Source organism: Amaranthus tricolor, chromosome 10, assembly GCF_026212465.1.
Source record: "Amaranthus tricolor cultivar Red isolate AtriRed21 chromosome 10, ASM2621246v1, whole genome shotgun sequence".
NCBI lineage: Eukaryota > Viridiplantae > Streptophyta > Magnoliopsida > Caryophyllales > Amaranthaceae > Amaranthus > Amaranthus tricolor.
Genome location: NC_080056.1, coordinates 7,503,805 through 7,518,330, shown reverse-complemented (window position 1 = coordinate 7,518,330; position 14,526 = coordinate 7,503,805). Strand labels below are relative to the sequence as shown.

At 38.1% G+C, this 14,526-nt stretch overlaps 1 protein-coding gene across 1 annotated transcript; it reads right to left on the bottom strand.

Annotated features, from left to right (window-relative positions):
* Positions 1 to 2,800: 2,800 nt before the first annotated feature.
* LOC130825677 (uncharacterized) lies at positions 2,801 to 14,290 on the bottom strand. Its single transcript, XM_057691019.1, has 5 exons — positions 13,674 to 14,290; positions 12,203 to 12,465; positions 6,276 to 6,393; positions 4,363 to 4,571; positions 2,801 to 3,391 (listed from the first exon to the last, which is right to left on the bottom strand). The coding sequence occupies exons 1-5, from the start codon at positions 14,142 to 14,144 to the stop codon at positions 2,971 to 2,973; spliced, it is 1,482 nt and encodes a 493-aa protein (XP_057547002.1). The 5' UTR covers positions 14,145 to 14,290; the 3' UTR covers positions 2,801 to 2,970.
* Between the last annotated feature and the right edge of the window lie 236 nt (positions 14,291 to 14,526).

Below are 14,526 nucleotides of genomic sequence, written 5' to 3'. Positions count from 1 at the left end.
AAATATTTTAATTTTATAATAATTAATTTGCTAAATTATTTTAAAATCTTCCATATTTTAATTTATTTTTGGTATTAAAAATTGCTTTCTAGTCTAACCGGCCTAAACCCCGAACTGACCAGGAGGAAGTTGGGTTAGACCGAGACTGGACCAGATTAAACCGGTCTGATAAAAATCCGATCTTCCGATCCAACAGATTTCTGTCGATCCGATCCGGGTTTGGACCGATGCACACTCCTAGCTCTATAGTTGTTGATTTGTCAACTCTTGTAGAAATCAAAGGAAAAGAGAGTTTTAAGAATAAAGGTGATGAGACTTTTAAGGAGTTAAAGGAAAAAACACGGGAAAAATATTTAATCAAGGAAATGCTTAAATTAACAGGGAAAAGTAAGGAATGCGTAGGAGAAAAGAAAATGTAGGATTAGTTTCCTCTTTAATATTCATTTTATAGGAAGTATGCAATATATATAACCCTTATTTTCATTCATTTTATAGGGAGTACGCAATATATATAACCCTTACGTTTAGTTTTTTAAATCATCAGTTGTTATTCACATCATTAGAATGTTCAATATAAATATAAGAGGATTTATTTCTTAAGTTATATTTTTTTACTTCATATTGGTTATTTTGTCACATTCCTATAGTTAGCATTTTGTGAGAGGTGTTATAGTTCATATTATTTTATAACTACTAGAAGGCTGAATTCCGCTGCAGCTCTAATATTTGTAGAAATTAGAGGAAAAGAGAGTTATAAGAATAAAGGTGATGAGACTTTTAAGGAATCAAAAGGAAAAAGACAGGAGAAATAGTTGATCAAGAAAATACTTGAATTAACAGAGAAAAGTTAGGAGTGCGTTGGAGAAGAGAAAATGCTTTACAGGGAGTATGCAATATATATACCCCTTAAGTTTAGTTTTTTAAATCATCAGTTGTAATTCACATCATTAGAAAGTTTAATATAAATTAAGAGAGGTTTATTTCTTAAATTATATTTTGTTACTTTATATTGGTTATTTTGTCTTATTCCTATAGTTGTATTTTGTGAGAGATATTATAGTTCATATTATTTTATAACTATTAGAAGACCAAATTTTGCTACAGCTCTAACAATTTGTGGAAATTAGAGGAAAAGAGAGTTCTAAGAATAAAGGTGATGAGACTATAGGAATGAGACAATATGCAATATAACACCTCTCAGGCTCTCACAATATGACAGCTCTAACTGCAATGGATTTTGGCCTTTTGACAATTATAAAATAATGCGAAATATAACACCTCTCACAAAATGCAACTATAGGAATGAGACAAAATTACCAAATATAAAGTAACAAAATATAACTTAAGAAATAAACCTCTCTTAATTTATATTAAACTTTCTAATAATGTGAATTACAACTGATGAAATAAAAATTAATCCTAAGGGGTATATATATTGCATACTCCCTATAAATGAATGTTGAAGATGAAACTAATACTACATTTTCTCTTCTCCTACACATTCCTAACTTTTCTCTGTTAACTCAAGCATTTCCTGGATTAATTCTTTTTCCCGTCTTTTTTTATTCGACTCCTTTAAAGTCTCATCACCTTTATTCTTAAAACTCTCTTTTCCTTTAATTTCTGCAATTTTCCTTGATTAACTCTTTCTCCTGTCCAAGGTAATAAGGATCGGAATTCTACCTAGGATTGTTGAGGGGATAGGATCAAAATCGGTAGAATTGGATCGTAGGATTGTGTGATCCTACAAAATGCATTAATATGCTTTGAATTACATTACTGATTATCAATTTTATTTGTTCTCTTTTTAATTTTCAAGGTATAAGTAAAAACTTATTTGACTTCATCTAGAATGTTTTAAAAAAAAAAACTTATAATAATCATTGTTAAACTGCAAATCAAGAAAAACTTGAATTTTACAAAGGTATTGATATAATTATTGTAATTCTTTATCTATACGTAATTGAAATATGTATTATATGAAAATATTTTACGATTGAAACTACCCATGTAGGAACGGATCATTAAATCGTAGGATCGTAGAATCGTGTTATGATCATACCACCTAAATTCTTGAGCAAAGTGTGATCGCACGATTGTACCACATTAAAATCCTACCTACGATCCGAATTGGTTACTTATTTTTGAATCGTAAGATCGAATAATCGTAGATCAGAATCGGAATTCTGATAACCATGCTCCTGTCTTTTTCCTTTCGACTTCTTAAAAATCTCATCACCTTTATTCCTTAAACTCTCTTTTTCTTTAATTTCTACAACCGTTAAATTTGAAGGTCTCTCTTTTCATTGTTCAGCACAATTAACGGACATGGGTCATTCTACCATGCTTTTTGTTTTTCAAAAAACTAACAAAACAGGAGTTGAATATAAGTAGGAGCTCTCCATCCTTAAATTCCTTTATCATGCAACCTCTTTGCTCTTTCCTTGCAGAAACGTGAAGTTTCATATGCCTTTAGACGAATCTCCTCAAGTCAATTTAGATCAAATCTTAGAGGTTAAAGTTGAAGGTCCTTAATAAGTTATTGCCCAAAAAGCTTTATGTTTAATTTCTACTTGTAAGTGGCACGCCCAAAACATGTTTTAATAATTAAATTTTCAAAATAGATTTTATTTCTGTATTGAAACCGAAAACAAAAATCAATACATAAATAGAAGGTTTGAAAATATCTCATTACTCGCCATTGTCTTGGTTCAACGTTCAAGACTCCACATGCATACGATACGACATATCCATTCTTGGCTGCAAATTTTGGCACCCTACTCGAAGACCAAAGTCACTCTTACTTGAAAAGCTAGGATTTAACGAAGCAAACAAGAAGTAAAGTGATTTTCCTCTTTGAGTTATGATCAGTAATATACAATGAAGAATACAAATTAATATAGACAAGCGGACTAATATGAAAAATTCGCTATGTTCGGCATACATGGTATGAACGAACATGAGTAAACTCTAGTCGAATTGAGGAATCCTCGAGACAGAATGTAATGACTCTGCCAATTCAACAGCGTCTTGAACCCTAAGTCGAGTCCCTTGTTGGCCAACAACTACCGCTGCAATCTTGGCTGCTAATGCACCCATATCTTTCAGATCTGATACGCCTCGTAATATACCATATAAAATCCCGGAAGCATATGCATCTCCTGCTCCACATGTGTCTATTGGTACACAAGGTGACGGAGGGATGTATATAGCTTCCCCTCTGACACCAATGTAGGATCCTCGGGGGCCATCCGTTACAGAAACAAGTGGGACAAAATGGCTTAAATACCTTGCTGCTGAAATTGGGCTTTCCGACAATGAAAAATTACACAAAGCCCTAGCTTCATCGCTATTTGCAAATATTATATCAGCATAGTTCCCGATTATTTCCCTGAAATATATGAGATGCCGTATATTAGTTATTTCTTGGAAGAAAACACATAATGTAGCTCGAAAGAGACAGTTTTCAAGAGATCTTAATTTGATGAACGGAGGGGATCTGATTCAATAACCCTACTAAAGAAAGTCTACTAAATGCACCAAAAGACACTTGGAAATTCATAGATACAGCTTTACATACTGATGTATCCGTAACGAAAAAAGGAACCTTAGATAATTATGCTTATGTACCAATTTAGAGCAGAAATGTAGCCAGCAATTAGCTTGAAGGCTATTATCGAATATCGACTAGTAGACAAGGATCTTGTAGAGGGGCCCAATGGCCCACGCCCCTCAACCTTCCGCAAAAGTAGGATATTTTCTATTGGCCTTCTCAATATTTTACGCAGACCCATTTGATGACCCCTTGAAAGTTTGGTGCAAAATCCACCACTGCAGTGGGTAGTGGGATAGGAACCAGAACAACAGCATACCCGCTGATTCCTTGAAATATGATAGGTGCTAATTTAGAAACTATAGAGTGGCTTTTGATCCCATATTAGATAAGGCTTAGAGGCATTTTCGGGTGTTAATGTGGTCTTATGTACTCGAGATGTATTTGGAGTGAAAGCGTTGTTTTTGTAATTTATAGTGACAAAAACCGCAATTATGCATATTCCACATGGACATCCAAGATATTGCATATCCATTAGCAAACTCACTCATTAATTTCTGTCACCACCCAGTTTTATTTAGATCAGTCTTCAATAAAGAAAGATAAATATTTTCTGGTGAAGATCCCTTAACATCAATACTCGTTTGCATTCTCCACAAAACCCCATAAAATTTATCATGAGTTCCATAACTTCATTATATGCCCCCAAATGAGCATTGTTAAACCAAAAGAAGCTGTATATGACAAGTATTTGTATATGTGACTCGACACTAAGATCAGTTATATAAATCTTGTCAAGTTTAACTAACCAGAAATCGTCATAGTGCCTCTCAATGCAGGACACATCTGATGCAGTAACAGCAACAAGACCTCCGTTGCTGTGTGCATCCTTGCATGCTTTTGTAATTGATTTAATAGTATGTGGAAGTTCAAATAAATAACCTTCAACAACAAGAATATTTGTCTTGGAAACTGCTTCAGATAATCCAGGATCATAGTTAACTTCGGATGACGTGCCCTGCAGTCAGAATAAGATACAAGAGTAAGCTTCCAAGTTGGTAATTTCGAATAGATTAGCATGTGCTTAAGCAAATCGTAAGGCCATGAAAGCATAAAGAATATGACAGAAAGCAATGAAATAAATACAAAATCTGAGATATACTTAGATCATGCAATGCACATAAAATGTTCACAAGTCAGCAAGTGAAATGCACGGGACTACGAATAATTATGTTATGACTCAAATAAGCAAAAGATTTTAGAAAATATCAATTGTCAAAAATAAGGATAATTAGCAATTTGGCAAATTACAGCCTTAATGTTTATATATTGCGAATTACAGCCACCAAAGTATCAAAATTTACAGGTTCAGGCCAAAAACACAGAATTCCGACCACTTAACCTAAAATTCCGACCATCAAAATAGTCGGAATTATGTGTTTTGGCTTGAACCTGCAAACTTTGATACTTTTGTGGCTGTAATTTGCAAAAATAAACATTGAGGCTTCAATTTGCAAAAGCGCTAAACTTTAAGACTGTAATTCGCAAATTATTCTTACAAAAAAAAAAAGTTGACAAAGCTAAGATACAAGAAGTAAAGTTATAATCCAATCAGAGTTCAAAACAATCTACTAAAATTCCCATATCATTTCAATGTTCAGGCCTCTGCAAATCACAATAAATTGCGTATCTGAACACTCTAGTCTTCACCTAAAGGAAATCAGGCTTCTTGCAATGGCCTTGCAAGCACCAGCACAATGTTATCATACATCCTCTGTGTTGTCCTAACTTTTGTTAATTTGGGTTTTTCGGAAGGATTTTGCAGGTTACTGTAAATAGCCATGGCAACCATTCTCTGCTATGTAACTTTGAAAGGCAAGCTGCATACATTTGGTCCTTACCAAACTTCAACTCAGTGAGATTTGAACTAACTTTCTTAACATATAAAGTATTAACACTAGAAAATCTCTAGGCAAGGAAGAAGATGAGACTCGGGAGGATAATGATCAGACTCACTTGAACTGGCCAAAGTGCACCAAATATAGCCAAAAGACCAAATTAGGTGTGTATAAAACGATAATTAGTAGCACGGGAATATTCACACAATGCAACCGGTGGTTGAACAATATTTCAACTGCTCAGCTGTGAATCGTGATGAGACGTCTTGCTTCTCTCACAAAAGCTCTCGCCTTTTGCTACAATCAAGCTTCACTCACTCGATCTTCATGGATTTGTTTGTGACTCTCACTTGCTTCACTCACAAAATAAGAACACAAGAAAGTATGTCAACTTGCAAACTGAACTTTTATTGACTAAGATCTGAATTCTGAAATCTCTTGGTTCATAAGCTCCTTTTTAAAAGAAAATAAATCCTACTGACTTTAAAAGAAAATCTAATCTAATAACAATTCTATCTACTAAGGACTCTAAAAGACAAGATATAAAATTGAAAGATAAAATATAAATTAATAACAATGAGCTCGTCCATGTCCGCAGTCGTCAAACTTCAGTCAATTTGTTTGGGTCATCGCTTCTTCCCTATTCTCACAGTAACAATATCACCAACAAGAGAAAATCACATAATCCAGTCCAAGAATCTAGAAACACGCACAAAACATGATTCAGGTACCATGAAAGAAGTGTTTGCACTCATCAGTTCATAGACAAGATACAAAATCAGTTTTGACTGCATACAATATAAGATAGTAAAAAGAACAGACACCTGATATGCAAGCATTGTGCGCTGGGCATCAGGAGTTGTAAGAACTATCACTGTCCCGGTTGTGCCGTCTTTAATTGGTGCAGAAAGAAAATTCACACTTGCCCTACGCAATTTGGCCCTACACAAGTATAAAACACTACAACATTACCGGCTGTGCTTTGCAAAGCTTAACATATAATGATATAAATATACTTACACCAAAAGCAATATAATAGACAGTAACAATTAACAGATCTATTTCTACATAATAGCTTGCACGAGGAAGTAGGGTTCTCCGAGAAATTAAAAAGTATATTAATTGAAAACACTAGCACAAATGCAAAGGCAATAACCAATTTGAGGAATTCCATAATTGCCAGGTTTGCTCAGACACTTGGGTAATGTAATTAAAGTATAATTACAGAGAGTATAGCAGAAATTCTGAGGAACTCAGAGACTAACAAGCACGGTATCTAGCAAAGTGCAGATAACTAATCCATAAAGGAGTAGCTCGATAAATGAAAGAAGAAATAAAGAGAACTCTGCAAGAACTCAACTGGTCCAGCCCAATAAACCGCCGGTCCTATTCACATATACAAGGAAGAGAGCAGCTAAGAATCGAAGAATTAATTAATTAATATTTTGACTGTATTATGATGTCATTAAATTGTTAGTGATGTCAGCAAGTTGTTATTTCTTGTTTTGTTTAAATACCTGATGCATGCATTGTATTGGGTATCAAAAAGTTTGTTATTGAGCTTGCTCACCTGGGAGATAGCCTCCTCTCGAAGTGGGGTATACTATCTTCTTTTATTTTCATACTTACACAGAAATATAATCGAAAACCTAACAACTTCTCTTCTTTAATTCCAATTTCAGTATATACATATTACTTGATTCTTTACAAACCTGGTATCAGAGCATCGTTCGATCGGTGAACAGTGGCGATGGTGACGCAAAGAGTCGAACAACTGGAACAAGGTATGACGGAGATGCGCTCGATCGTGGCTGAGGAGATCGCAAATGCTCTCGCTAATTCACGCGCCGAGCAGCAGCAACAGTTGTTTGAACATCTCCGGCGAGAACTGGTTGTTTTTTCGCTGCAGTTGGATGGGAAGGTGGCGCACAACCGTGAGGACCAAGAGCGTTTTCAGCAAGAGGTACATAACTCGTTGGGAGCTCTTCGCTCACGCCTTGAAGGTGAGTCCGGGGAATCGAATGCTAGGGTACAACCTCGTGGATCGCCAAATCAATCTCGTATTCAAGAAGACGGTGGTCTGGGTGTGAATCATGACAACGGCGCTAACTGGAGATTTAAGAAGTTGGATATGCCAGCCTTCAATGGTGAGAACCCAGATGGATGGATCCTCCGTGCCGAACGTTTCTTTAATTTTTACCGGCTCTCTGAGGAGGACAAGTTGGAGGCCGCGGTGGTGGCACTGGAGGGCGACGCACTCTTTTGGTATCAGTGGGAGCACATGCGTCATCCTATGACCACTTGGGGCGAGATGAAGGGACTAATTCTGAGGAAGTTCCAATCCACCTCCGCCGGCACACTTCGGGAACAATGGCTGAACAACCGCCAGGTAGGAGAGGTGGGCGATTATCGCAAAAAGTTTATTGAACTCTTGACTCCCCTAGAAGGTGTACCTGAAGAGATTGCTATGGGACAATTTATAAATGGCCTTAAGGAGGAAGTACGGGCCGAGGTAAGATTGCTAGGCCCAATTACTTTGGACCAGGCAATGGACTTGGCGGCTAAAGTTGAAGAGAAACTGAAAATTGGGCCTACCCACAAGTATTCAGTCCAAACCCAAACTGCTCCTTTTCCAAAATACAACCCAAAGACCCTAAACACCTTTCCATCATCTTCATACTCAACGAGCTTCCCTACTGCTGCCCAGAATCAAACCACACCCCAAAGCAAAACCTTCACTACCACAAACATGAACCAAAAACCTGGAGAAATAAGGAGACTCACAGAACGGGAGGTCCAACAGAAGAGAGAGAAGGGTTTATGCTTTAGGTGTGATGAGAAATGGTTTATCGGCCATAAATGTCGTCGAAGAGAGCTTAGCGTATTGATTTCACAGGATGATGAGTACGGAGAGGAGGTGAACTTAAATGTGGTAGAGCAAACAGAAGAGATGACGCCGACAGAAATGGTGGAAGAGCTTCAGCCCAAAATATCCTTCAACTCGGTGATGGGTTTTACGAGCCCACGCACTCTTAAGTTGCTGGGCTATAAACTGGGCAAGGAAGTAGTGATTATGATTGATCCAGGGGCAACTCACAACTTCATATCGAAGGAGGTGGTTGAAACGTTGGGCGTCCCACTTACTCCGACAAAATCCTTCGGTGTTTCATTGGGAACAGGGGAGTCCGTGCGTGGAACAGGGCTGTGCAAAGAAGTGAATCTGCAACTCCCAGGTATGACTGTCATTGAGGATTTCCTCCCTCTTCCCTTAGGAAATTCTGACATTATTTTAGGGGTACAATGGCTTGAAAAATTGGGTACTATAATGACTAATTGGAAAACTCAGACCTTAAAATTTCAACTGGGGAGGGAGCATGTAACACTTAAGGGAGATCCTTCACTTGGAAGAACTAAAATTTCATTAAAAGCGATGATACGAACCTTGCAAAAGGAAGGTGGAGGTTATTTGGTAGAGTTTAATCAAATGTCAAGTGATCAACAAGTAGCTGGTGAATTAGATATGGGGCAAATTCCTTCAGTACTACATTCTGTTCTGCAGGGGTTTAAGCATGTATTCGACATGCCTTCGGGCTTACCTCCTGAGAGAACCCATGATCACGCCATAGTACTCAAGGAGGGTACTGACCCTATTAGCCTACGTCCTTACAAATACCCCCAGGGACAGAAGGATGAAATAGAGTCTTTAATTGCAGACATATTGACAGCAGGAATAATTCAACCTTCACAGAGCCCATTCTCTAGTCCTGTCCTGTTGGTGAAGAAAAAGGATGGGTCGTGGCGTTTTTGCGTCGATTATCGGGCGCTTAACAGGGCTACGGTTCCAAATAAGTTTCCGATTCCGGTCATAGATGAGTTATTGGATGAGTTGAGTGGTGCCAAGGTGTTCAGTACACTTGACCTAAAATCCGGGTATCATCAGATACGAATGAGGCGCGAGGATATCCACAAAACAGCCTTCCGTACACACGAGGGTCACTATGAATTCTTGGTCATGCCCTTCGGTTTAACCAACGCTCCGGCCACCTTCCAAGCGGTTATGAATGAGGTGTTCCGACCTTACTTACGGAAGTCCGTGTTGGTCTTTTTCGATGACATATTGATTTACAGCACGTCATGGGAGGCACACAGAATACATTTACAACAGGTGTTGGAGTTACTCTCTAAACATCAACTTTTCGCGAATTGGAAGAAATGTGATATTGCGAAGGAAGAGGTGGCGTATCTGGGGCATGTTATCTCACAATCCGGGGTGGCGGTAGATCAATCGAAAATTTCAGCAATCACTTCTTGGCCTGTTCCTAAAAACATTCGGGAACTCCGTGGATTTTTGGGTTTAACGGGTTATTATCACAAGTTTGTGAAAAGCTATGCCACCATAGCATCTCCTCTAACTGCACAACTCAAGAAAGACCAATTTGGATGGAGTGAAGAGGCCACCCAAGCCTTTACAACACTGAAAAAAGCTATGACTCAGGTTCCTGTTCTGGCCATGCCAGACTTCAATCAATTGTTCATTATTGAAGCGGATGCATCTGGGTTTGGGGTTGGTGCGGTGCTTATGCAATTAGAACATCCCTTAGCCTTTTTTAGCAAGGTATTGGGGCAGCGAGCTCGGCAAAAATTCGTGTACGAAAAGGAGTTAATGGCAATTGTCCTTTCAGTGATGAAATGGCGCCAATATCTTTTGGGTTGGAAATTCATTATACGTACGGATCAACAAAGTCTCAGGTTCCTCATGGCTCAGAAGGAAGTGGGATCGGAGTATCAGAGGTGGATGAGTAAATTATTTGGTTATGAATTCAAAATTCAGTAAAAGCCGGGGGCTCATAATAAGGTGGCTGATGCGTTGTCTCGTAAGGAACATCCCGATATGGAGTGTAGCACTCTAATTTCAGCTGGAGGAATCAAATGGGAGGATTTCCAACATCAATTACACGCTGATCCATTTACTCAGCAACTGGTTCAAGCCATTCAACAAGGACAATCAGTGCCTAAAGGCTATAGCATTGAACATGGGATTCTTAAATACAAAGGCAGGATTGTTATTCCAGGTGATTCAAACTTGGTCACCAAATTGTTGACGGAGTACCATGATTCAGCCATGGGTGGTCACTCGGGAGATTTTAAAACTTATCAGCGTTTGGCTCGGGAATGGTATTGGCCGGGGATGCGGCGTTGTGTATCCAAATACGTATCCTCTTGCATTGTCTGCCAACGAAACAAACACTCAACCCTTAGTCCCGCGGGACTACTGCAGCCATTACCAATTCCATCTCGGGTTTGGGAAGATTTGACTATGGACTTCATTGAGAAGCTGCCAAAATCTCAGGGGTACGACACGATATTGGTGGTGGTGGATCGCTTGACTAAATATGCCCATTTCATTCCTCTAAAGCATCCTTTTACGGCCCAAGGAGTGGCAGCAGCGTTCATTCATGGGGTGGTTAGATTACATGGCTTTCCTTCCACTATCATCTTCGATCGCGATAAAATTTTTGAGTCATTTCTGGCGGGAGTTATTTCGCCTCCAAGGCACTTACTTAAAAAGGAGCACAGCTTATCACCCACAAACGGATGGACAAAGTGAAGTGGTGAACAAGGGGCTAGAAACTTATCTCAGGTGTTTCATTGGAAAGAAACCTAAAAGCTGGAGTAAGTGGTTGGATTGGGCAGATTACTGGTATAATACTTCCCACCACAACTTTGTATCATGTACGCCTTTTAAGGCCTTATATGGACGAGACCCCCTACATTGATCCGTTTTGAGCAGGGTAGCACTGCAAATTCATCTCTGAAGAGCAGCTGCAAGAACGGGATGCCATACTCGATGATTTGAAGGCTCAGCTACTTCGGGCTCAGCAAATCATGAAACACCAGGCTGATGTTAAAAGGAGAGATATGGAGTTTGCAGTAGGGGACTTGGTGTTTTTGAAATTCCAACCCTACCGTCAAAAATCTGTAGTTACTAAGCTACATGAAAAGCTTGCTGCTCGTTACTTCGGGCCCTTTGAAGTTTTGGAGAGAATCGGGAAGGTTGCCTATAAGTTATCCTTACCTCCAGAATCCAAGATACATCCGGTCTTCCACATCTCCCAACTCAAGAAGGCCGTTGGCTCTGCGCCGGTGTGCCCTACTATTCCTGCCCAGCATACTGAGGATATGATTATGATGGCTGAACCAGAGGAGATTTTGGGGGTTTGTAATGCTTCTATTGGAGGAACTATAACAGCGAAAGTGCTTGTCAAATGGAAGGGCCTTCCAGATTTTGAGGCAACTTGGGAGGACTATGCTTCTCTTGATCTTCGCTTTCCTGACTTTCACCTTGAGGACAAGGTGGCTTTTTGGGTGGGAGGTAATGCAAGAACTCAACTGGTCTAGCCCAATAAACCGCCGGTCCTATTCACATATACAAGGAAAAGAGCAGCTAAGAATTGAAGAATTAATTAATTAATATTTTGGCTGTATTATGATGTCATTAAATTGTTAGTGATGTCAGCAGGTTGTTATTTCTTGTTTTGTTTAAATACCTGATGCATGCATTGTATTGGGTATCAAAAAGTTTGTTATTGAGCTTGCTCACCTGGGAGAGAGCCTCCTCTCGAAGTGGGGTATACTATCTTCTTTTATTTTCATACTTACACAGAAATATAATCGAAAACCTAACAACTTCTCTTCTTTAATTCCAATTTCAGTATATATATATATTACTTGATTCTTTACAAACTCTCACCTGTAGAACCCACCCAATGGATCGCTACCAACACTGCCTGCCATGGCTACATTTAGTTTATGCCCTCCAACAGGAAGACTGCCAAGCCTAGCAAGAGCAACTAGGCTGTTGGACAACGATCCACCAGCGGCAGCTTTATAGCTACAACCATCCATTGCACTCAACACTTCACCTCTTTCCTCATGGTTTACAAGCTTCCTTGTTCCCTTTTCTAAATCCAATCTCTCAAGAAATTCATCATCAATAACTCCTGAAAAGTCGACCTATATTCAAGACAAGAAAGAGAAGGAAATCAAAATGAAACACAATTACTAAGTCATAGCAAGTTGTGTATCATCAATGACAAAACAACACATACGAAATCAAGACTCCACCATCAATGACAAAACAACACATACGCAATCAAGACTCCACCTAATATTCATTTTTAGCATGTCAATAAGCAAAAACACAATAAGAAGATCAACCTTTACGAAAATTGGATGTCATGTCATAATAATGTAATACACCCTCGGTCCCTTTTAGTATACATTGGACAAGAAAAAATCTCGCATGCAATTTTGATGGTTGTTCCAACGATGGGCAGAGCACAGTTCAAAAAGGCTTACATATATATGATATATAAATATGACTATGACTATAAGTTACCATCAACAAAAATCCTGCCTACAAGGCAAAATCAATACAACAACAACACCAAAGTCTTAACCTCAAAAGATTGGGGTTAGCTAAATGAACCAATTTTCCGAATTCCAATTGTCATCTACATGGATTCTTATCCATATTCCATTCAATTCGATTTTCTACCATCTCAACATGTATGTCTAAATCTTTCATATCTCTTTCCACTCTAGCCTTCCAAATCATCCTTGGTCTTTCTTGCTTTCCTTTTAAGTCCTGTCCACCAAGTTTCAACTTTCTATATTCCTTACCGGTTCGCTAATAGCTTGTGCATGATGAGTGACCATCCCATGTTTCATTGATTAACCCAAAGAAGTAAAACAAGCAAAATAAATCCTTTTAAATTCAATTTAGATTCCCCATTTTTCTAGACACAATAATAGAGTAATAATCTTTATCCATTTTAATTTGACACAATTTTGTATTTTGGCTCCTTCATTTAATTTTGTTACATTTCTATTTTTTCTGTTTTCTCGTATTTCCTCTTTGAACCTCACTCTCCCTATCATTTCATCCATATATCTATTTCGTCCACTTTTTTATATTTGCCTACAACAAATTCAAAGGGAGGGACTAGCACAGAAGAAACTTGAACATTGATTTCATTGAAAGCACAATACAAAGCAAATTTGTCAATGACAAAAATGCAGGACATATCAAAGCCCAATCTTCTACCCAAATTGCAATGTACAAGAAACCAGTCAAAACATATAACCAAATCATACCACAATTCAGCACACTCAATAAATTTTAAAAAAAAACACCCAATAAGGCACAAAAAAATTATTACCATAGCTTGGCCTAAACCCAAAACATCCCAACGATCAACTTCAGGGAAATTCAAAGCCTGGTCTTCCTCTTCCGCATCGCTGTCGGCTTCATCAGCTTCTTTAAAGGGATCACCACTGCTATTGCTAGGACTATAATCATCAGAACCCGCCGAGAAAGTCGACAGATTTCGACGAAAGTCAACCGTATCCTTCGACCTAAATCCGGAACTGTGAAGGGTTTTGGATAGTTCGTTAAAATTCCATTTCTTATAACTTCTGCATAAAAGGGTTCCGCCGCCTCCATTACTGCTGCAATTCGAGGTATACTGATTACTTTGGTTTTGAAGAGAAAGATGATGATGATGAAATTGAAAAGGAGTAGCCGACAAATTAGAGGAAAATAGTGATGGGTAACGAAAGAGACCAATAATGAAGGAAAATGAGGTGGTGGAAGAAGAAGTAGAGGTTAAGAATTGGAGAGAGACTGGCATTATTAGCTTCTTAAAATGGAGAGTAAGTAGAAGCTCTTATCAATGGCGGATTAGGTGAGAGAAAGAGAGCGGGTAGGTCTCTTGCTCTTAGGCTGTTGTGTTCGTTTTTAGATGGTTGTTCAGCTTGCTTTATCCTTTATCTTTTCTGGCAAGTAAAAATGCTTCATTTTATAGCTGCCTTAAACTTTGGTATTATTCTAAAAAAAAAAATTATTTCAGATGTTATTGATGATTAATCAAAAGTTAATAATATTGTAAGGAAATTAATAAAAAGTTGTATTAATCACGATAATTTTTTCGATTTTTATTTGTAATTTTCGGCGGTTTATTTGTCATTTTTACAAAGATTGTTTTTTTCATCTCATAATTATAATATTTAATC